The sequence below is a fragment of the Tamandua tetradactyla genome, chromosome 18 (genome assembly GCF_023851605.1).
Source record: "Tamandua tetradactyla isolate mTamTet1 chromosome 18, mTamTet1.pri, whole genome shotgun sequence".
In the NCBI taxonomy this organism is placed as follows: domain Eukaryota; kingdom Metazoa; phylum Chordata; class Mammalia; order Pilosa; family Myrmecophagidae; genus Tamandua; species Tamandua tetradactyla.
The window spans coordinates 71,654,133-71,678,100 of record NC_135344.1 but is presented as its reverse complement, the minus strand read 5'-3'; the positions used below and the strand labels follow the sequence as shown (position 1 = coordinate 71,678,100).

The following is a 23,968-nucleotide window of genomic DNA, read 5'->3' as shown; positions in this document are numbered from 1 at the left end:
CTTTCTGTTCTGCACGAGCTTGGAAAAGCATGACAGTTTATCAGGTGTACAAGGACACCAAAGACTTATATACATTTTGGCTCTACTTATTTATCCTATAATTTCTCTCATTAGAATCATGCACTCAGGTTAAATTAGCTGCTGTGAAATATTATAAAAGTTCAGCAGAGGAGACAGATGATACCTTTACTTTTTGTGTTGTTCCCCAAATGGAAGCTTTTAGGAAGCTTTGGCTGTTGTATAAAAATTTTCCTTATAAGGACTCCAGGCATCTCTTTTTTCATTAGATCCACTAGAGATGATTTCAAGTAGTTTCTTAGATTATAGATGGAATAGGTTCTGAGAAGCAGCTATGGGAGTTAGCCAACAAAGGGATAAAGATCAGTCTCTGTGTATCGACTACTCAAATTCCAAAATGAAATAATGTACTGAGAAACCAAAATCTTACTTCATAGACATGTCCATGCTTTCCATTTTTTTCTTCTCTAAATTTGTCCCTACTTATATGAATTTACAGACACACATAATATATTGGCCTTTAACTCATTATTATCTGAATTCCTTTTAAAGCACCTATGTTATAAACAGAAAATATTTTAATAAGAGTAGCTTTTCTAGGAGCTACACATGATAATCAACAGAGTATTTCCCATTCATTAAGCCAGTTCATTAATTACAGACACACATACACACACACACTTGCATACAAAACAACAAGCTTTCATAAATCTTGATCACTGTAAGCTCTACCTTTATCCTAGAGGCTTTTTAACTAAGTTAGATTCTAAAAATTTGTATAATTGGGAGATTGACTGTTTGAAATATGTTATTTCTACGTACCAAACAAGGACAAATAATTTGATGCCTTTTTTCTACTGACCCTTCACTTCATCACATACATTGTACTTACTGCAAAAATGCAGGAGGATGCTTCGTGTGCAGTTTGGCATTACAGCAGCCAGCACCACAGGAAAAAAAAAAAACAACAAACTTTTTGCTCCTGTAGCCCTTTTCCTCTTCAATGCTAACTGGAACAAAGCTACCTTAAGCCTGACTCTCAGCATTTTCAAATAAAGTGAAAACTATACAAACAAAACAAATAAGACAAGGTCACCTTACAAGCTCATACGCCAACACCACATAGTCATGCTATGAATTTAACTTCCACCATTTCTAATATGTCTTTATACTCTTGGAAAAAGAAAAGAAAGAGGGATATGGTTTCAGTGAATCCCCAAAGTACGTTTTCTATTTCTGCTATTCACAATAGGAGAAAGTTTTCAAGTTGCCTTCTGTGTATCTGACACACGTAGGATCCCTATTCCAAATGCTTTGCCATGTTCTTCAATTGCCCCCCACCCCCCCAATCAGGTTTCTCAGTTTCTACAGGCCCAAAGCATGGTGAGGGAATGGCGATGAAGATTTTGACTCCTTGCGGAACCCAGAAGGTGGCGTGGGCATTGGAGTTTACTGTCCTGGTTTCATATTCCAGCACCGTCTAGCTTTGTGATGAGGGTAAGGGATGGAACACCCCCAGCCTCCACTTCCTCATCTGTATAGTGGGCAGGGTTGTGGGGAGATTTAAATGAGCTAACACGTCTATGGGCTTAGCTCAGAGCCTGACCATGGCTGGTGCTTACAAATGGTAGTTGCCTTTGTGAGAAAGTCGTTGATGACTCCCCCTTCTGCCATGAAGCCAACCACCTGCCCTCATCATTTTCAACACCATGAAACAGTAACGATTGGTTGTTAAACTTCAGCATCACTGGCCTGTGTTGTGCTATCACCTGGAAGTCCTGTAAATAGTTCCTTGCTCCAAATAACTACCACAGGGAAGCCTGGTGTTGGACACTGGAGAGACTCTACAAAAGAAAAGCAAGAGTCATACTAGAGAATGGGCAAAGCAGTTGTGGGGATAAGACTAACCTTCCCGAAACACATAACAAATGGTACAGCGCAGTGCATAGATAGAGCCTCAGTTACACAGCACACGTGTTGGAGGGCTGTGAATGTACAGAGAAAGTAAAGTTGGCAAGAACCTGATGGGTTGGAGGAGGCGAGGCTTGAGCCAGTCTATGAGGAACTGACTGGAAGGATTTGGAAAGGTAGAGGGGAGACATAAATGGGCTCCAAGAAGAGGTAGGTGATGCCTACAGAAAAGAGAAAGGCATGGAAATTACGGAAATGATTGGTGGATTTTTATTAGAGAATAAGAAGCTACAAGGAGGGTGGACGAGATCACTGCAGGATCATAAATGCCAGGTGGAAGGGTTTAGGCACTGTGCATTTCTAAGTATAGGACACTGAAATAAGATTTCAATGTGACTAAGGAAAGCAAAGCCTAGTAGTAGTATGAGGACTGATTGGAAGCAGAGGTGTCAGCTTGGTGGCCCTGGAAGGGACCCAAGCACGACGTGACACAATTGTGGAACACAGGGAAAACGATCTATTTGTGTGTTTATGTTACGTATAGATGCACACATAAACTGTCATCCCCATTCAGTACAATGTGGTATAAATACAGTGCTGTTCTAAAGGGGGAATTGTGGTTTTGAGAGTACATCACAAGAGGACATGCAAAGGACAGACACCTGCTGCTGGGGTGCCTTGTGTCAAGCAGCTCCAAGGAAGAGGCCAGAAAAGATTTTGAGATTTTAAGATTTTCTGACCTCATTCATGCTTCACCTAAACAACAGAACGATTCCTTTTTTTAGCTGCTCTTGCATTTGCCTTCTTGCCAAGTTCTGTAAAGAGAACCTCCTGCTACCACTGCATTCCCTAGTCTCAGTCTTCTCATAAATCCAATGGACTTGGCTGAAAGAGGGATTCTGTGCTTTCTAGTACCCATTCAATCACAATTTTAAAATATGGTGCCACGTTTTTATGCAGTCATTTTCTTATGGAACCTACCAATCGCAGATTGCATACGAAGTAAGTTTCTACCATGATTGTGGGTTGATAGGTAATCACCTATGCCCCATAAATTAAGTAGTAAACTCTGTAGGAGAGCCCTCAAAAGCACTGAGGCTGGGCTGATATCTGATGTCAACCAAAATCCCAATGAGTTCTTCCCTGATTAATTATGTATGCAAGCTCTTGACAACCACAAGGAAAGACTCTTTCCTGAGGACAGAGAACTCTGGGCTGTGGCACTTTCACTGGCATACAGGCTATGTCCCTAAGGCTTGGAATGACTAACAGTGCTTAGGAGGGTGCTCAGGGGAAAAGACCTTATAGGTTTAATTACTTAACCAACACTTGAGGGAATGCTATTCTGGAAAAGGGTCCTTAAGCAGCAATGGCAGCAGAGCTCAAGCACCGATTAAATGGTTTTGACATAAATCGCCAGTTCAATGGACCCAGAACAGCCACAACTCAAATACTGTTGGAGGGAAATACTACTGGAAAGAGTCACATGGAAATGCACTGGAAAAGCAATTATGAAAAATCATTTATTTATTTTATGGGAACACTGATGTCAAATACTGATATTTTTAAAAAAGAATTAAATTTATCTGATTAATGCAGCAATCATAGCTGGAACTCAAAACACATACATTTAGAAATTGTATTGCATACAAAATAGATGGAATTCCACGTTCTGCAGCCTACCCCATGCTATTTAAAATGACTAAGAGGTCAAGAATATTAATAAAGTCTGGACCAAACTATAAACAAGAAGTTGGACACAGAAATTGGCCATCGAGATTTTAAACCTAGCATAAACCAGCTAAATTCTCCATGCAAGATTTCCTCCCCAGCCATGAGAGCACTCAGGGCCTGACAATGAACAATGCCAGTTCTGTCTATGAAGAGCAGCGCCAGGGCCACCTGTGGCATCCAGGTACCTTGGCAGTAGGTTCCGAGCTTACTGGGGAGTAGGTCAGGCACCACCCTGCTCCAGAAGAGCTGCAGGATTTAAACGAAAACATTACAGTTCTGCACACCAATAATTGTTGTTAACACTCAGAGGAATTTCAAGAGGGCAAAGTGAAATGGATGCAGTATACAGAGCTTTTCCGCAAAGTACTTTTTCCACCAGCTTTGAATTGTTTATCCAGCTCCATTATCCTTGTCCTTCCTGCTCATCAGACTTACAGTACAAGTTGTATTGCTTCTAAATACAGGCGATCTGGAGTTGTGAATGCCACTTAAAGAACTCCCAAGTATACCAGCTTTTACTCCTGTATATGCTGATGTCCCCCAACCTCTGCTGATGGTGAAGATGCTTCCGTTGGGAAAACCTTGCTTATAAGGTTTGTAGCTTTTAGATAGTGTTCTGAAGGCCAGGCAGTGGAAGGAAAAGAAGAAGGAATAGGAGCTGTAGTGGGAAATGAAAAGGCTGTGGGGTCAGTGACAGAAAGAGAGGGATGGACGAAAAGTGAGCCGAGGAAAGTATGTGGCAGAGGTTCCTGAACCTATATAGCCCATCTTTCAAGGCCACTGTGAATCATAGAGGAGAATCAAGTTGAAGAGCATTGACACAACTTATCAAGAAGCGGGGGGGGGGGGGGGGGAGACCACGTCACAAAGGGAAATCAGACAGGTTGTCCTCATCATTTTTAGGGTATATCCTATGAGCAAAAGCAAGAAGCAAAGCTGGAAAGGAAGAGGTAAGGGGTTGGTCTGTCAGGAGAGAGAAATGCAGCAGTGGCCACAGCTAGAAGCAAGTTGATGATGGGATGACGGGAGGGTGTTGCCCGAGAGGGATCACTGTTACTATAACCAAGAGCAAAGGTCAGGAGGCGCCCAGGTTCCCAGGGCCCTGCGGTCACCATGGCTACAAGCCTGTAAACACCTGGGACCATGTTGAAAGCAAGGCTTTAGGTTGTAGGGAGGATAAGCCATCTTCTGCAGTTTCCTAACTGCTCCTGTGGGTGTTGTTGAGGACAGAGGTCAGTCCTGAGTCATCTTTTCATGCCTAGGGTCTAACTTAGACAGCCCCCATCATTGTCTGCTGAATGCATGAAAGGGCAAGTGAAAGAAACATTACCTTGTAGATGCTATAAATCTCCAGAGCTCCAGGAATCTTTGTCTCTGACTATCAGCAGATATTTCAAAGAAGCAGAAAACTGTCTTTGAGGACAAGGGTAAGCAATTTAATTAATTCTAGATTTTTGAACTTAAATATGCATGCTGACATTTCTATAGTGACTAGTAAAAGAAAACAGAATGCATGCTTTCCGAACGAATACAGAGATATTTAGAGTGTGACAAAAACTCAATCCAAAAATCAGCAAGAAAAGGAGCAAGTAGGAGGGGAGAAGTAAAAGAAAACGTTGAACAGATATAACTTACAAAATTAAGTAACAGAAATAAATTAAAAAATGTCAGTGATCACCACAAATTAAAAATACCCTAAATAGTAGAATGGTAGAGTTTAAAGGTAAAGGCTGTAAGAATCCATTAAATTACTCAAATTCACCTGTATGCTGTTTACAAGAGACACACGTAAAGGAGAAAAGGTTGAAAGTCAAAGGATAGAAAATACATCCCAGGAAAATGTTAATTAGAAGGAAACTCATCTAGTTACATTGAAATTAGATGAAATAAACTATAAAGCACAAACATTATGAAGGATAATGTTACAATTCATTTGAAGAGCTAACAATTCTGAACTTGAATTTACCTAATCACTTAGCTTAAATATATGCGCTCCTAAAATCCCTTTTTCAGTAATTGATAGATTAATTAGACAAAAAGTCCATAAGTATATGGAAAATTTGAACAACAAAATTTAAAAGCTTGAACTATAGGATATATAGAATATTGCACTCAACAAGACTTTTAAAAAAATGTTTAAGAGAATTAACTCTAAATAGTCCCAGCTAATTTTAATGAATTTTCTCTGATCAAAATGCAATCCTATGTCCTGAGGAATAAAACATATACTCATACACTTGCATGCTTCTAAATAACATACAGGTCAAAGTAGAAATCATAATAAAAATTTATAAATGCTTGATATGCAATGATAATTGAAACACCATCTATCAAAATTTATGGGTTCAGGTTCACTGATGCTGAGAGGAAAAAAATTAAATAAAATTAAAGCTTATTTTACAAACAAAGATTACAAATTAATGTGTATCACATCTTATTTAGGAAGTTAAAAAAAGAACAGGATAAACACAAAGAAAGTAGAAATTAATTAATAGCATAAATCAAAGAAATTTTAAAATATGCAATATTAAAGATCAATACAGCCCAAAGTTATTTTTTCAAAAAGAATAACAAAATTGATTAATGTATGGCAGGAATATTCATGAAAAGAAGATAGAAGACACAAATAAATACTATTAAGGATGAAGAAGAAAAAAAGGAACATGATTACAGAGAATAAGATAATAAGAAAATATTACTAATCAATTTATCCCCTTAAATAAAAACTTGGGCAAGATACACACATTTCTACCGAGGGTATTAATACAAAAATTAACTGATGAAGAACTAGAAATCCAGAATAGTCTTATCACTATCTAAAAATGTGAATTATTATTTGATATTTTTTCCATGATGAAAACACCATACCTAGCCAGTATAATAGATGAATTCTACACATTTTAGAAAAAGGTAACTCTAATATCAGATGCAACTGGAAAAAATATAGATGGCTATTTCATTCATTATAAAGCAGGCCTAATTTTCACCCTAAAATGAGAAAATGAAAATAAAAGAAAGATAATAAGCAGACAGGTCTTGCTCATGAACCTGGATGCAAAAATCATTAGTGAAGAGACTCAACATGCTTAATATATATCACGTCCAAGTTAGGTTTAATTTAGGAATGAATGGTTAGTTCAATATTAGAATATTAACTATATTAATTAACTCGCTACTTAACATATTAAAGTAGAGAAATAAAATAATTATTTTTGTATTTCTATTAAGGTTGAAAATGCATTCTAGCAAATTTATTATCTACCCATGCTAAAACTATAAGAGATCAGGAATGGAAGGAAATTTCTTCAGCCTAATCACAACTGATTATTAACCATTACAAGCCTCTCCTTTTAAAATCAGGACCAAGATACAGATGCTTATCAACCAGAGTTTCATTCAGCCTCATATTGGAGGTTCTAGTCAGCTTTACAAACAAGAAAAAATTCGATAAAATGTGTAAGGATTAAAAAGAAACAAAACTCTCATTCATGAGAGTTGATATGATTTCTCCACAGAAAATCCTCCAAATTATCTGAAAATCATTGAAATAAAGAGAGTTAAACAAGGTTTCTAGGCATAAGATCAACACACAAAAGGCAAGAGCATTTCTATGTACCCACAGTCAATAGAAAATGTAACTTTAAAAAGGCACCGTTGCCATAACAAAACCGTACACACAACTAAAAGATGTGCAAGAAGTTTATGGAGAGCATTTTGATACTTTGACACTTGATGGAAAACTATTAGAGAAGAACCAATCAAATGGAGACATAAACTAAAAGAGTGATTATGAAGATTCAAGATTGCCAAGTGGTCAGTTCTTGCAAGCTTTATAAATGGATCCCAGGCAATTCTATATACAGGGTTTTCCAATGAAACTGTCTGAAATGTTCAGGCTTTCCTCGGACAAGCTGATTCTAAAGTGATGCAAGCACAAAGCTTCAGGAATGACAACACATTTCTAGAGAAGAAGAGCAAGGCAGGGGGCAGGTCATGGAAAGCTCATAAAATCTACCAAGAGACACTAGCACTCGCGTAGAAAAAGGAAATGAACAACAGATTTGCACAAGGCCAGTAAACATGAAACCACGGTTAGCTTCAAAAAGAAACCATAATGAGTTACTCTTTTTCAGGCATCCAACCCAGAGACCAAAAGGAAAAGATTAATGGCCACTTCGGTGATGGCGTGGAAAGGGAAGCATTCTCACTGAGTGCTACTGGGAGCATGAATTGGCATTACCTTTCTAGGAAGTACATTGTCCATAAAGAACTGGAAGCATTTCACGCATTTTGAACCAGTAATTCCACCTCTTGAAATCTTACAGGAAATAACAGAGGTAACTCTCAAGAATTGTTTAGAGTAGTTTTACAGCAAAGACATAAGGGTATATTTGTTAAATAATATCAAGTGGGAAAACATGATATGAAACTATTGATATTAAGATTGCAATGTATGAAAATATTGGAAGGAAGCTGACATAAAATTGAGAGTGGGCTTATGGGTACTTTTTGTTGGTTTCTTTGTGTGCCTTCACACTTTTCTTAAAAGCTAGAAATTTCTTCCAAAAATCAGGCATTGCTTTTAAAGGAACGCAATGATAAAAGACACTCGAAATATAAACTTGAGATTTAGAAGTCTTTTAAAACATATTAAGGTGCAATGTATCCTCATAACTGCTTTTCATCACTAAAGTAGGGGAAAAAAGGTAAGCATTCTCTTTAGGCAGATAAATTATGTTAATTGGATTTACAGTATATTCTCTTCATGTTTCAAGAAATAAGCTTAAAATACACTTAATAATCAGCCAAGTAAAATATTTTGGCCATAAAATTGTCAAGGAACTCAACTGCATAATTACCTAAAGCACAAAAATACAATACATATAAAAACATATGCTGTATATTTATAATTAACACCGAATACATTGTAATTATTCTGTATCTATTGCATAATTTCCCTGAAGTAAACAGATAAAAGGTTTTCCTCGTCTCTTTAAAGGGCAACAACAGAAGAAAAAGGGAATGAATAAGGTTTTGAAACGTATAGGAAATGAATTACAAGGGTGAGTCCTAAAGTTTATTATATTTCAGTCATGGACATAAAATAACTTTATTTTGGGAGATGTGTCAGAAAAAACTGGAAATGTCAGTGTGTTCTCTTTATTTTCAGTGATATGACAGGGCAAAAAGATTAAGGGTTCTAATCTACTATTACATTGGTCTACAAAATAAAAATCACAGTAATATAGATAATACAATATAAAATTGGAAACAAATTAACTAGTTCAACATACCTAATGCATATATTTCCTTACACTTATGATCCTTAAAAACTGGGAAAGTGAAGATCAGAAGCACAGTGCAACTATGACAATAAGCACATTTCAGATATTTAGGGGGCTTGAGGCTAAAATGTAGTAATGCCAATACCATATCCCTCAATGCAGAGTTCCCAATGTGTTGGAAATGTACTAGATTGGAGTCAGAAATGAGACAAGGAAAAAGTTGAAATGGGGAAAAAGACAGGAAGGAAAGTTCAGAAGAGCATAGCAAATGAGTCCATCGAACCAGAAGCCTGGCATCACGGAGGTGACAGAAGTACTAATAAAACATAAATATTAAGTGCTTTACATTTCTATGGCACTTTGTCTCCACAGACGTTTGAAAGTATTTGCTCAATTTGTTTCAGAGTTAAATGTTAGCAGAGAAGGACCAGGACTCAAGTCTTCTGATGCCTGATCCATTGTCCTTTCTACCACACGGCACGGTTTTTTGAGAAAAATAATTGACTTTTCAACTGGTCATTTTTTGCATCATTTGGTCAAAGCTTAAAGGTCTTATCTTGGTTCTGCCTGGAGATTCAGTTAATAAGCTTGTCATCGTTACGTTGCATCACCTCGTTTCAAAAAACCCCGGAATCTTCCAGAGATAATCTTTCAGAAAACCTTGGGTTTCTGCACACAACTCAGGTTTACAAATTCATTCTTCCCTCCCCCTTTGCCCACCCTCCGGGGTTGGATTTTAATAACACCACCACCTGGGGAGGCGTCCTGTAGAATCCGTGACCTCAAGAGCTGCAGCCCAATGTTAGCTTATAACTAGTCGTGGTGGGTCTTTTCAGAAGGATCTCCCTGCATTCGCTGGCCCATGAGGTGACCTCACGTCACAGCGCAGAGACACTGAGTGAGACTAACTGGCAGCATCTGCTGCTGCTGAGATGTGGAATCGCACCAGAGCTGGCACCGCCATGGAGCCCCAGGGCTGGCTGGGTCCTTTGCCAAAGGACGGGAAGCTGCTTAAATCATGCAAGACAGCCCCAAGGTAAAAACACCCCTCCTGCTGCGAACCACAAGTCACAGCGATCAAACACAAGGCGGATTTCCACAGATCTGCTTCTTCGTGCTGTTGCATGAAGAAGTAACGTGGGGGGTGTGGAAAGAACACGGGCTTTAGAGTCAACCACAGACGGTGGATGGAAGCCTATTTTACACTATCGTAGTGGGACGACCTTGGTCAAGCTACTTAACATTCTCTGACTCTACTTCCTCATCTGTTAAATGGGTATGCTACTAACGTCAGAACAGTGAAGTTAGGAAATATATACCTATATGTTTCTTTGCAGAATGCTGAAACAGTAGCTGTTAGACAGAGGTACAGAATATCATCACCACCAACACATTTCTAGAAAGCAAGCAGTACTTGATGAAAAGTCTACCTCAAACCCTTGCTCCCCCACTGAAATACTTTTGAAACTGACTGTGATGATGTGTAATTTCTCTCTTGGGAGAGTCAGGGCATGAAATGCACTGAAGTCTCATCTAAATATTTCTAAACTGTTTCGACTAGGAGTTAAATAAGACATTTTAAGCAATCATGGGTTAAACATCCTTATCCTAACAGTATTGAAGGTATGGGTGGTATTAAATGAGTAAAAAGATCAAACTGAACTACACCCATCCTTATCATTTCTAAATAATCATTCTCAGGAGATTAAAGTTAGTCAACATAGCTTTTCTGGCTGGAAGCTGTCAACACTCTCCATTCTATATAATGATTTGCACCATTCTGAGCTCGCATTTTTAAGATAATTCTCTACATCTATAACCTTTTTTTTCCCTTCTAAGGATGTTTGTGCTTAAATACACACAAATCAGTTTGGCAAACCTAAATGCTTATACTCAGCAGGTGTTTGTCAAATATCTACTGAATAAATCAATTAATAGATTGCCTACTACATTATCAACTGCTCTACTGCTTGCTATATTATTCAAACAGAGTTATGAGACCATGGAGGGGCACAATGGTTTCTCTTTGGGAGGTCAGGAAAAGCTCGGAGGGTAGGTCCCATACAAGCTGAGTCTGAAGGGACTTTGGCAAGTGGGTTGGGGCTGAGAAGTCCCTCCAGGGAGGGCCCACAGCATGGGGCAAAGACAGAGACACAAAGGTGCTTAGAGTGTGAGAGGTGCTAGGTCAGGTGAGCTAAGCACGGGGCATATGGCAGGTGTAGGGGGGAGGAGCTGCAGGTAAAATTAAACATGAAATAGAGGTAAAGATCACGTCCCATCACGAAGTGCCACATGAAAGGGTTTCTTATTTTGGAAAGAATCCACAGGTGATTTTTGAGCACCCATCAAACATGATAACACCCATGTTTTACAAAGAACAGTGATGACAGAGTGGAAGACAGAAATGAAGAAGGACAAAACAGAGAGGGAGAAGTTAGGGGACCCTCACAAAAGCACTGGCAGCAGAGTAGGAGAGGAAGGGATGGAAATGAAAAATAGTGAGGTGGAAAATAGTCAGTTCTTGCGACTCACTGATGTGGAGGTGAGAGAGAGGGAAGGGACAGTGTCAACTTTCATCATTGCAGCGGACGGCGACATCATCAACCTGGACACAGGGCTATTGACTTCAGGGATGGATGAGGTCAGCAAGGGTTCGAACCCAGCATGGATAGCTTCCCTTCTGGGTCAAGCTAACCAGAGAGAAAATTGCTTAACTTCTCTCAGATTACATAGAGAGAATTCTCATAACCAGCTCCAAAATGGAATTGACTAGAAATGCTTCAGCAAACTGGAAAAAGTCCACCGCCATGAACTATCATCAGAAGAGAGACAAAGAGGTGCAAGAAAATAGCAATTTCTAATTAAACTTGCTGAGGTTTGTACAGTTACATCACGGGGTCAGGCGAAAGCACAGAAGGAAACTGGGTCAAAAGTCGGCTAGCACTTAAGTTCTGGAAGCAGGGAAGACGACACGGAGCACGCAAGAAATAAACAGATACTTTCATAGTTGTACTTCAAAAAAAATCAACCCAGTATTCATGGCAAAAACAACTCTCTCAATTGCATTGCTTAAAAAGATGCAGAAACTCATCTACTAAAGAAGTATCCATAAATAATGCACATTTGACTTGCCCCACAAATAGCCTGAAGCGATCTCAAAATTTCAGAGAGAAGTATTTATCATTTTCTTGTGGACCTGGCTCACCATCACCATCATAATTAAGGCAAAAAATGTGTCAAAAATCATTTGGCTGCTGCAGGCACAGGAGACGCAGCTGTTGGGATGCCTGATGCATACCCAGCGCTTGCCAAAGCTCCCCAACTCCCCATCCTGAGCCTTCAGCAGTTTTGTTTAGTTTGCTTTGTATCCTATGGGATGGAAAATAACCTGCGCTGATTGATGCAGTTGATGGACTCAGCTGGTGCCTCAGAATATGAAATAGGCACAGAAAGCCCCTCTGAAAAGTGGGGGGCTGGAGGTGGGCGGGCAGGGGCACCTCTGCCTCTGGACTGTGCAGGGTTGCCGAGCCAGCTGTGTTCAGCCAGTGGTTCTATCAGCCGAAGCACAAAGAGTACCTTTGTGCTACCTGCCCCTGCCTTTGTTTTCAAAAACCCAGCAAAGACACTGCTCTCCACTATTCTCAAAGCCCACATCTGATTCTCTAGCTAGCTAACCTCTAGCCCTAAGGAGGAGGCAAGGCACAGGCATGTTCTCCTCTCTGCTCTGTTCTTTTGCTGCCCAGAGCCAGGGCATCCAAGGACAGGGAGCTAGACCGGAAGCCTCTGGAGAGGGAAAGTGGTTTGTCAGGAGTGCTTTTTATTTAAGGTTACAGGGGATCCTCTGAGCTGGCAGGCAAGGGTGTAGAATGACAGTGAGATTTTGCAGGGCAGTTGAGACATTTTAATCAGAGTTCCTTAACCTGATACTAACTTTCTCAAATAAACACAAAGACATCAAACGCAGCACTGTGCCTGCATTTAACAAAATCAGCTGTTTTACTTAGAAAACAGAGAGAGAAAAGGAAGGGATCCACAATCAATAAATTGTTTACAAGTTTACAAGGAGATAGATGGGATTAAAGAAAATCCTGGTTCCTCAGAAAAATTCCATGGTTGTACTCAAGCTTGAGGATTTTGGCACAATCCTTTCATTTCCCCCGTTTAAACTCAGTTAAAAAAGAAATCAACCTTCATGTCCAATGATAAAGTTAATCACCAGTGTTTTGACCTTGGAGAAATACACATGAAAAAAGAGTAGGTGGGATAAGGATATATTATATATATATATTATATATATATATATATATATATATATATACACACACACACACATATTTTTCTGAAGAGAAGGGTGCAAAGAATTACTTAGGTTTACAAAAAGTTTCAGCTCTTGTAATTGGAAAATAAATGTTTTGCACCCCGGAGTGATATTGACTATTAGCTAGCCGAGAAGTACACTCTGTGATTTTCAGGACATCCTATTTGGAAGTAATTTTAAATTGCTGTCCTTCCTTTGTCTTAATTTTGCAACTATAGCAAGATTTGCTCTTTCTGAATTACGTGACCATTTGTCTACTGAACATTCATGTCTTTCTTTATGGATCCCCAAAGGGATTTGAGACCACCTCAAAATCTGAGGATTTGGGGGAGAAAACTGGGCTCTTGGGGAAAAACTCACTCTCCCACTCCCAGTCTACAGGGTTTGCCCGGCCCCACCTCGTTACCTGACTCAGCATTGAATAGCTTATTTCTCCAGTGCAGCTGGAGCCCAATAAGAGCTCCTAGGACCTGTCTGTGGGTTCATGGCTGGGCTGCAGAGGTAGCAGCTGGTCTCCTTTTCTGACTCCAGGAGTAGGGGCTGGGTCTTCTTACATCTGTGCCATTGAGTGCAGCCATCTCTTTTCTCCATTTCTGGTAAACCCTAGAGAGAATCTCCCCCCCACCCCCCTCCGCAACCTCCTGCCATGGGTTAGTACAGAACTCCTCTTTGCTTGTTAGGAGAAAGACCTGAACTCCTTATTTCACAGCCACATAAATAAACTTGCCCTTTCCACTGGGTCTTTCTCTTGAGGTCCCTGAACTACTCTCTGCTGACGACACGCCATTTTCTGTTCAATTCGGCGTGTTTACTTTTTTATTGTGATTCATGTCTGAATTTCTTTTGAATCAAATTATTGCATTTACCTGGTGAGATGTGCAATATGACTATCTTGTTAGAGCAAAATCAAAGAAAAAATTGGCTGTGAATATTATGCGGGCTCAGCTCTACCACAAGCTTCTTCCTTTTGTGTGGACACACTTCAGTCAGCGAGTTGATCAACCATGAATTGTCCCCAGGTTTAGGCCCAATTTCAAGCATTTCTGTCTTGGAAAAGATACAGAAGGATGGGTTGAAACAGTGTCAACAGAGAGACGGTCTCTATTTAAAAAATATCTTACAACCTGAATGGCTGGTCTTTCCCTATATACTGGAAAGACCTTTTTGATGATTACTTTGGGTGAGTCTTAGCTATACCTATGATGATTCTTTATATTTGATTAAAGTGGTTTGTTGCTTCAATGAGTCTTGATGACAAGCAGTCCATAGCATTTCTGAACAGGGGTAGAGCAAAATAATCCATATTACACTTTGTTCAGTATTTACATTTCCTTGCTCCTCTTTATGCCTTGGTTATCAATTATTGCATCTTTTGAGCGATTCCTGTGTGCCTCCTAATGATAACATTTAAAAATTGAGCTATCCACATTAAATAGAGACTTGTGTCACTTAAGTCTTTCTTCTCTTCCCAGTGCTTTCAGATTGAAGTTCAAGCTCCTCAGTGAGACAAATGAGGCCCTTTAATCCCCCCTTTTGTTCCACACCATTTCCCCCAATGCACCCCATTCTTTTGCTTCTGTGTCTACGCCCCTATAGTATTCTCTTTGGAATGCCCCTCTCACCTGCTCCTCCTTCATGCCCGCTTGTCCTTCAAGGATATAAAGTCATCCTTGCTCAGTCATTCTCCCAGATGGGCTCAGGAGCCCCCCTGTTCTCCCCATGCCCTTCAAAGCACCCCTTGCAAACCTCTCCTGAGGTGTCTAACCATTCCTGCTGGAATTGCTACTTGTCCCTTTCTTTCCACTGAGGGCAGGGGAGATATGTCCTTCCTTTCTTGTATATATATATCCCCTAGTGCAGAATCAGGTTTGTAGTAGGTCCTTTACATACAATTGTGAATTAATTAGAATAATTTTTAAAATTAAACTTTTCCCCAAATCCTACCTTGCCAAAGATGTCAGTAAGACCACTTTTATTGTTGATGTTGTTTAAGATAATAAAAGAGAGTCTGTATTATGCCTTGGGGCTTTCTTAACTTAGATATGAAAATACTATTTTAGGAATAAAAGGTGACAGCCGATATTTTAAAATACATAACTTAGTTTCTCAGTTCTTATATTTTTTAATCACGGAATCAAACCTATGCATTCTGAAGTTACTTGTTAACGGGGATGTTTGCTAATATATGACACTTGGTAAGGAAACTATCTAGTCCCATAGATGAAGTAAAAAATGCTCCGGCCCCTTTCCTTAAAGGGACTGGCTCATTCTATCAGACTGCAACATATAAGAGATAATGCAGAAGCACAGAAACTCAGCATGACACCGTTTCACTGTAGGAACATGGTATGTACGTCCTTTCTTGGATCTCATCTTTAAAAGTTGGTTTCTTTCCTTTTTTTTTTTTAAATAGTAAACATTTCATATGATGCCAGATACAATTTGAAGCACTTACAATGGTTTGATGGTTTAATAGTTTAATCCTCACAGCAACCTCATGAGTTTGACACTATAATGATACCATTTTACAGAGTGGCCCAGAGAGGTTAGGTAACTTGCCCAAGGTCACACAGTTAGTAAGAAGCAGAGTGAGCATAGAGCACAGATTGTCTAGAGCCTCAGCCTGTCCTGAATGGCAGCCTCTCCATGTCTTGACCATGAGATGACTCACACTGTGGCAGTCAGCATGCAAAGCTGTCCACAGCAGGCTTGTGTTGACCCTAGGGACACTAACTTCCCAGCGAAGAGCTTCCCTTTCACTACCTTTCTAGAAGGTAAAATGAACTTTGAAAAGGATCTGTCTGAGAATTTTCAAATTCGCAGTAGAATAATAGTTCAATTACTGGGGTTAGAGAAAGCAGAGCAGGAGAAACTGTGGTTTGGGGCCTACCATTGCACTTTGACCTTCCAGAAGCCTGGCTGTGCCACTAGGAAAGATGTGGGCATGCAATCCAGTGAGGCAAAATTGGGGAAGGTGGAGAAGGACATTAGGTGGCGGGCGAGGGGTTGCCCCCTTTTCCCTGCAGCTTCCTGCTAAGATCTATCCATTTGCGGTCAACTCCTGCCCACTTCTCCATCACGCTGTCCCCCGTTCTTCTGTACCAGCAGGGCTCCACAGGTACTTAATGATCTGAAATAATCACACTGAGTAGTATGACTTTCTCTAACTGTATTTTCCGTTTCACTTTTTTTTTTCAGTACAACCTTCCTATTTGTTCCTGCTTTCCTCTCTAGTATCCTTTCTTCTTTCATCCCCCCCACCTCCTTTCTTCTCTTTTAAAAAGATATTTAGATATTTTCAAGTTGAAAAATGTTTACTTTTCAGCTGTCCTCCTGGATCCACTTAGTAGCTAGAACAAAGAAAAAGTGTTGTCTGCGATGTAATTAACCAAATTTTATTTCATGGTATAACAACTTTTAATGACTCACCTGGTATAAGCTTAAAATAAGTGTATACTGAAGCAGTTTACACTTGAAGCCATAGTTTTCAGGTGAGCTGAATAGGAAATAACTTTTTTTACATACTTTCAAACATGTATTATCTATAGTGTATTATATGAAGTCCCATAAAATGGTCCAGGAATAATTGGATTCAGATTAATACGTGAATTGATTTTTTGACCCACAGCTAATCTCTTTGACCTTTACATCTTTGAAAAACATTTGAGCAACGTTTGCATTCAGAATATTGGATAAAATGATGACATCATCCTCACTCATTAGGCTTATCTAGATTCAACAACCGAATTTTGTCTCTCTTATGGCATTAGTGCTTTCAGAAGTCTTATGCCTCACACCCTTAATCCCTAAACCAACCTTTAAAAGTGCATAAGGAAATACGAAGAGTCAGTCAATTTCACTGAATTATAAATTACAACACTAAAGGTAAATCTAAAAATTTTAGGGGTGTGGAAACGCAGAACTTCATCTGAGAATATCTGAGAGACTTAAGTCCAACCTGGGGCATGATTTGGTGCTGTTTCCCTGACCTTGCATTCTTTGTCATTGACAGCAAACTAGATGCACTAGATCAGACGCACATCCGTCTACTTCTCTGCTTTGCACTAAAGACCGCTTGTTATGAAGAGGGTAGCCATTGCAAGGCCAGCCTTCGGACCACAAGTTGCTTTCACTTCTAAAACGAGTCTCTGGTGATTAAGCTCAGAAAGGTAGCCAAACCCAAGGCAAAGCAGCATCTGGGCACAAAACGAAGTCTCATAACTGCACCTAAAAGAGGACTAAGTAGCAGAGTTTGAACCCATACGACACAGAGGTAGTCTGGACCGGTTTAAAGAATGTTCTAGGTGCAGGTCAGATGCTTCCCAACTAACAGCTAGTTAGGTAGATACAGATTCAGAAACACACTCTAAGATTTAAAAAGGCACCTACCTCTATATACTCGTAGCTGTATTCTGTGAGGAATCATAGCTCATACAGACTGAGAAACTGGCTAATGTCAGAGGCCGTGAAAGGGATGAACCCTGTGCTTTATATAGAGTAAGATACTTTCACTGTTGGGGGAAATGACTGAGAATGCTGCCGGCACCAAGGCCTGGAACAGTGCCATGCTTTCCTGGGCTGGCAGCGCAGCATCCACTGTCCCGGTCCCGGGCAAGCCAGTCTCTCTACCTTTGTCTCATCTCCAGCATGTGACATCACTGGCTGGCCCGTGATGCTTTTAAGTGCACAGTTTCTTCCTGAGATAAGTACTATGAAATTATCCGGGGTTAGCATCATACTCAAGTATAAGCAAAGCCAAGGGGCGTGATGAACAATGGGGAAAGAGAGTCCAGCGGCTTCCTCTCTCATCGCATGCTTATGTGTGATCAAGGAGGACGGGAAGCCTTCCTCCTTTTTCCGTGTCACCCGCATTAACCCCGCGCATTGGGAATGGGCGCATGCCCGAGGCACTGGGGCCCTTCCCGGCAGCCCTCGTGGGGTGGGCCGCGTTGCAGACCAGGGACCCCGGCGCAGCGGGCAGGGGCCCCGCGGCCCGCGCGGTGCTCAGCTCACCTCGTATTCCTCCTTGAAGCCGTAGCCCTCGGCGCACTTCATCTGGGTGATGTGCTGAAGGAGGTCCGCCACGCGGATGGCGGGGTGGAGCTGCCCGGTCTGGTACGGCACGTCTGCGGGCTCGCGTTTCTTGTACGTGTGCGACTGCACCAAGCTGCTGGACTCGCTGGCCATCGTGTGGGTGTCGTCTGGGGAAGAAGGCCGGGACAGCGTGAGCGGGGCCGGCGGGGCGCGGCTGCGGGCGCGCTAAGGAGCCGGCCGCGGACCCCAACCTGCGGCCGCCATCGTAGGAAAAGAAAAGTTAAGTGTTCGGGCATTTCGACGGGATTGGCCACACTGATAGGAATGAGGCAGAAAGCTTTGTTTTTACAAAGCAGGTCCGAACGACTGTGTGGCTGCCGCCAAGCTGCTCGAGATAAGCCCCTGAGCCTTTTAGGGGGCTAACGTCTGCAGAAGTTTCGGCTGGAAACTTCATCCAGGACTGGCAGCAAATCAGTCTTGTGCGCTTCCAAAGATTAGTTACCTACTTTGTGTGATGAAGTGAATGAACTCTGTACAAATGTCCTGTGAGCAAAAGAAAAGTGCACAAAATGGTTCGGCTTATAAAGCTAGCAATGGCAATGTGGACTTATGTATAAGCGTGACATCCAAAGAGAAGCGGAGAAGGAAAAGGGAAGTCGGCTTGGGGTAACATTCTGATGCGTCACTTGGCATGCTCTGGTATCAGAAAGCTTGACAAAATATTGTGGACCGGTACTTGGCACGTGGAATGTTCTAGATCGACTAACATGCAGGTCAACATACAACGGAATCAGCTGGCTCTGCTGGAATCTACAAATCAGACACACACACCCGCTCCCTCCACACCTTTTCCATGGACAGAAGGGGAACTTACCATTTATTGGCACTTTTAAGAAGATACATATCAGGAGAAAAGAGGAGAAAAAGGAAACAGGGCATAAGCAATAGAACTGCGTGAAAAATCACAGGTAGTTTTAATTTTGTACTTTACAGTTAAGTTCCCTATTCCTAGATGATGGGAGGCAATGTCTCATCTCTCCCATCACGCTAGGATGGGATATTTAATCTAAGCACTAGATAACAAAAAGGAGGTTAAACTCCTAACGTAATTGCTCCTCACCCCCCTGAAACAAGTAACGACTAAATAGGCCTTATTTGTATTCAGCACATTTTCTCATTTAAATCTCTTTAACAAGTCAACCAAATTATACTACAAAATTAGTGTCGAAATTTGGTCAAATAAGCCTAGAGAGGCTATATTTTAATGGAAGACTACCAGTAAATGAAATTAATGAACTGCGGAAAGTATAGCTATTAAAAATGTCTTTGGCAGAAAAATGCTATTCGATTAAGAATTCCACCTTCTACAGGGTAAGCCATTATAATGCTGAATCCTCTAGCTGTTTTATCACTGAGGATGTCTATCATTGAAATATAATGCTAGAGTCATTTGAAATGAGACATCTCAAAATTGATTGCAGGTATGAAGAACTGAAAGGTATAAGAAAGGGTGTGTTCGATTAAAAAAAAAACCTGCCAGGGTGTTTATCAATAGGGGAATCAGCTATGGTAACTATTGGGGTTTTATTGAGAAGTTAGAAGTTTAGCTGCAAAGAAAATTGAGTTCAAGGGTCCTTGATGAGCTGGACCTGGCTGCACTGCAAAGCACGGGGGCTGTATGGCATGGGGTGGCAGACACGCGTATAGCTGTGTGGCTGCTGCTGAAATGGCACCTGGTTCACTACAAGGCGGCAGAAGACACAAACGACAAAATAAAAGAGGGTGGGAGGTTGATTTCATGATTTTTTTTTTTCATTTGGATTTGCTTTGAAACTCAGCAAGCCGTAAGTTCCCGTCTTATTAAAACCATCACAGATAAACCTGGACATTTTTCACATCAGATTGGCTTGCTGGCAAGTGCCAAGCCAATGAATGGGGATGCAGGATCCCTGCTAAACTACCGGACAAACTGAGCTTTTTAGCTGCTCCAGCAGGAAGTTCTGTTCTTTATACTCAAAGAAATGGAATGTTAATGAGTTTCCGTTTTGTGCCTCTCTCGTTCTCTAAGTTTTGTATCTTTTGGGGGGGAACATAATTAATACGCCTTCCAAGGTGGACTGACCTTCGAAACTTCCCTAATCATCTGGGCTTTTCACGTGGGTACATAGCAATCTCGCAATTCTCCTCCTGGCCTCCTTGGAAGCTCTACATCCTCAGAGCTAAAATCACTTCCACTGCTGTAGGTTATAGGTCTTGGCCTCATAACTTGGGGGATGCATCTTCGAAGCATTTAAAAACTACCTGTTCCATCTAAGAAAGAATTCTATTATCTAGTAGACATATATATCGAAGAAGGAATACACTTCTCCTGCAATATCTGCTATGAAATTGGATCACCTATATTATTAGAAATTCTCGATTCCACGGAAATTAGTGATTAATGTTTCCTCTAACTTCTTAAAAAGGAATTGTTAATGATCAAATATATTGTCTGTTGTTTTTAACATTTGTTAAAAAATTGCCCAACAACATTTTATTTTTAATTAAAAATTGTGCCTAAGAGGACATTGGAAATAAAGCTGCTCACTAACATTTCTGAAGGTTTTCCTAGAACCGAAAAACAACTCTATCTTTAATGAACTGTCTTGAGTTTTCAAAAAACAGGAAAAAATGCACCATGAATATTATATTCATGGGGTTTCTATATATTTTTTTCAGGGTGGGCAAGAAAATGAGGTAAAAGCATCCTAAAGCTCTATACAGTAAGGCTGGGCATGTGAGAGAAAAAGGCAAAGGGCCTGCGGGCTCCCAGTCACAATAAAACATTCTTTCTTGTTTTAAAGTAGGTTATAATTAGTACAGTCTCCCTAAAGAGCCAGGGTAGCTAAACAGTTTATCTCCTTTCCATAGTTTGACATAACCATCTCACCAATCCTTATCAGAGTCACATCTGCACCAAAGAACGTGTAAGGAATACAGTCCCCAAGCATGGCCATTTGTTATGCTGTTACAAATATGAGCTTTACCTGGGTAACTATGAGGACAGTTACTTATCAATCTGGCTGACATATTTTTCACTATGTACATCATTTTTGTGACTTGAATTGTCTGTTAAGGTGACTCAGTAAACAAGCCTAACCAACTTTAAAGAAAGTCCTTAGCATTCATAATCACAAAACAGTGACTTAAAAAAGAAGCTATCCAAAAAGAAAAAAAAAAAAGGAAGAAGAAGAAGCTATCTGCGTAATAAACTTGTCTTAATCCTGCTGTGTAACCTGAACATTTGCTTCCCTTTGACAAAGCATGTCTCAGCCCTCCCCACTCACAACTCCCCAAGGTCACCAAAGGAACTGGGAATGAATGCAGCAGCACACAAAGAAATCACAAATCTGTGCCTATCAAAAGAGGCTGCAAACGTCATTTGCATGAAGATTACATTGTTTGGGTACCTGAGATTAGCTTGCCCCCTCGCTTCTGAAAGGAATGAAAATGCAGCTTTCTTTCTTTCTCTTACAGTTGGTATTTAAAGGGGAACTTTAGTGCACTTTGTTAGCCAGTCCTCAAAATGATGCAAATTCAAAAATCCTGCTTTATGTCTGTTCTTCAGCTTCAATCTGAACCCTGCATTTTTTTCCTCAGGCAACAAACTCACTTAAGCCCAGATAACACCATCAGGGAAAAAAAAAATCACCCTCTTTACAAAAACTGTAAAAACTTAGAGAAAAGAGAAGCACAGGTGGAAAAATATTACATTGCAAAGAATCAGACCCTTGCAGGGAGAATTAGGGAGAAGAAGTTGAACAACTGCAGATGGAACTCTGGCTACAATGAATTGTTATATACCTGGAAGCCGTTTTTGCTGTGCTCCTTTTCGGTAAGGATAGTAGTAGAAAGAGAACACATGCCGTGATGCACTCAGGTTATTTATGCGTCTCAAATGCAGTAGCAGCTCATGCTTATTTTGTTATCATAGCCAGGTAATGCCATTTACTCTTCGCCCTTCTTATATTGGGCAAATGGGATTTTTTCTTTAACCCCCTGCTGGAAACATTTCATACTTTAAATGCATTCTGCCCCACTTGGCTAACATTTTATTTCATCTCTAGTGACATCTGACACACAATAAACCATGTGATTATAAAGTGCCATCACATCATATCGCTGTTCAAAACATCAGTTCTTTTGACATCCCACTATGTGGCAGACACACCACGGAAAGCTGGGTGGGGCCAGCAGCTCCAGGATGGGAAGGAAGGGGGCCAGAGCTCTAGCAGGAGAATTTTTCTGCACAACATTTGGCATAATCAGAAAAATGCTCTTTTTGAAGTTGAAGTTTGCAAGTGCTTAGCAATAAGTGAAAATAATGAAAAGCCATTCTCACTTTTATGCCCACCACACCGGGCAGAATCTCACTTAGAAGTACACAGCTGAGTGAGCACACACTATTTTCCCCCCAATTTAAAGCGAGCAGACCTCACTTTAAATATTGAGCAGACCTCACTTTAAATATTGAACATATTAAAAAGGAGAATATGGGAGCAGAGATGGTATCATGCCCCCGCCCCCAACATGCCGCAAACCCTTCTTATCACTGGATATTGTTTTAGCAAAAATCTTTTTTTATTATCTACCCTCCCAAGGCCTCTCCCTGAGCCCTTCCACCATGTCCTGCACATAATCTCTGCATTGGATGGAATAAGGCCTTCAGTCTCCTACAGTGTGGCTACTGACTTTCTCAATTACTCCTGCAATAAACTGTGATAAAGGGAAATGTTCTCACCTAAAATTGCAGTTGGCACAAATGGGTCTGTCATACATCATAAGCAGGTCAATGCAGAAAAAGTAAAAAAGAGAAAGAACAGTAAATGATTGATAAAAGTTCCCCCACTTTTCCCGTAGAAAGCCACAGAAAGCACTGGGTTACAACACATCAAGCATATTATGCTCCCAAAGCACCGACGGATTCTGAGTGCTGAGGGTGATGAGAGGGTGAGGCAATGGGAGAATCCGTTACCTGGGTAATAGGAATTGGGCACCGACGTGCTCAGCGTGTTCGTTTTCATGGTGAAAGATGATGGTGAAGACACAGCTGTAAGTAAAAGAGAGGCTGGTCAGGGGCTGTGGAGAGGCACTGCTCTGGCAATACAGCACTCCAGACGATGTGGATCCAATGAAGAAGCATCAGGGACTTATGGAAGTCCACAGGGAAAATACCAGTCCTTGTTGTCTCTGGGGAGTGACTTGTGCATTAGAGGACAAGCACCCTTTTATTACCAAAAGACTTTTCTTAACCCACAAATGAAGAAAGGCAAACACAACCGTGGCCGCCATTTTGAACAGAAAATTCACTAGACTTCTTTTTTGACTTGTAGCCTTGGCTTGTGGAATTCTCCATCACATCCTGTTGATTTCTACAACAAAGTATGATGGTGTGTCTATGCCTGGCTTCTGCAGAGAATACCAAAGACTTATAAAGTAAGAGTCAGTGAGTGTGCTATTACCATAAGTCCATTAAGGCAGCACATTGGTAATTAATTATGCGATGTGGCTATACTTTCCCCACATACAGTTTATCAGTATCCTTGGGTTCATCCCCAGTGTTTAAATATGTTATTTGAATTTTAAAAAAAGCAAAAACAAAACCAAAAACTATTCTGAATGTTCTTCA

At 40.6% G+C, this 23,968-nt stretch overlaps 1 protein-coding gene across 8 annotated transcripts in view; it reads right to left on the bottom strand.

The window, feature by feature from the left end:
- The window catches only part of PTPRM (protein tyrosine phosphatase receptor type M), an 823,739-nt gene that overhangs the window by 120,732 nt on the left and 679,039 nt on the right, over window positions 1-23,968 (bottom strand). For 5 of the 8 annotated variants that reach the window (XM_077135947.1, XM_077135946.1, XM_077135945.1 and 2 more), the window contains 3 exons: window positions 23,315-23,389; window positions 23,081-23,107; window positions 18,280-18,467 (listed from right to left, as the gene is read on the bottom strand). In XM_077135947.1, the coding sequence (XP_076992062.1) occupies window positions 18,280-18,467; window positions 23,081-23,107; window positions 23,315-23,389 (290 nt within the window). The remainder of the gene's footprint in view (window positions 1-18,279; window positions 18,468-23,080; window positions 23,108-23,314; window positions 23,390-23,968) is intronic. The other 3 variants (XM_077135949.1, XM_077135952.1, XM_077135953.1) reach the window with 1 other exon arrangement.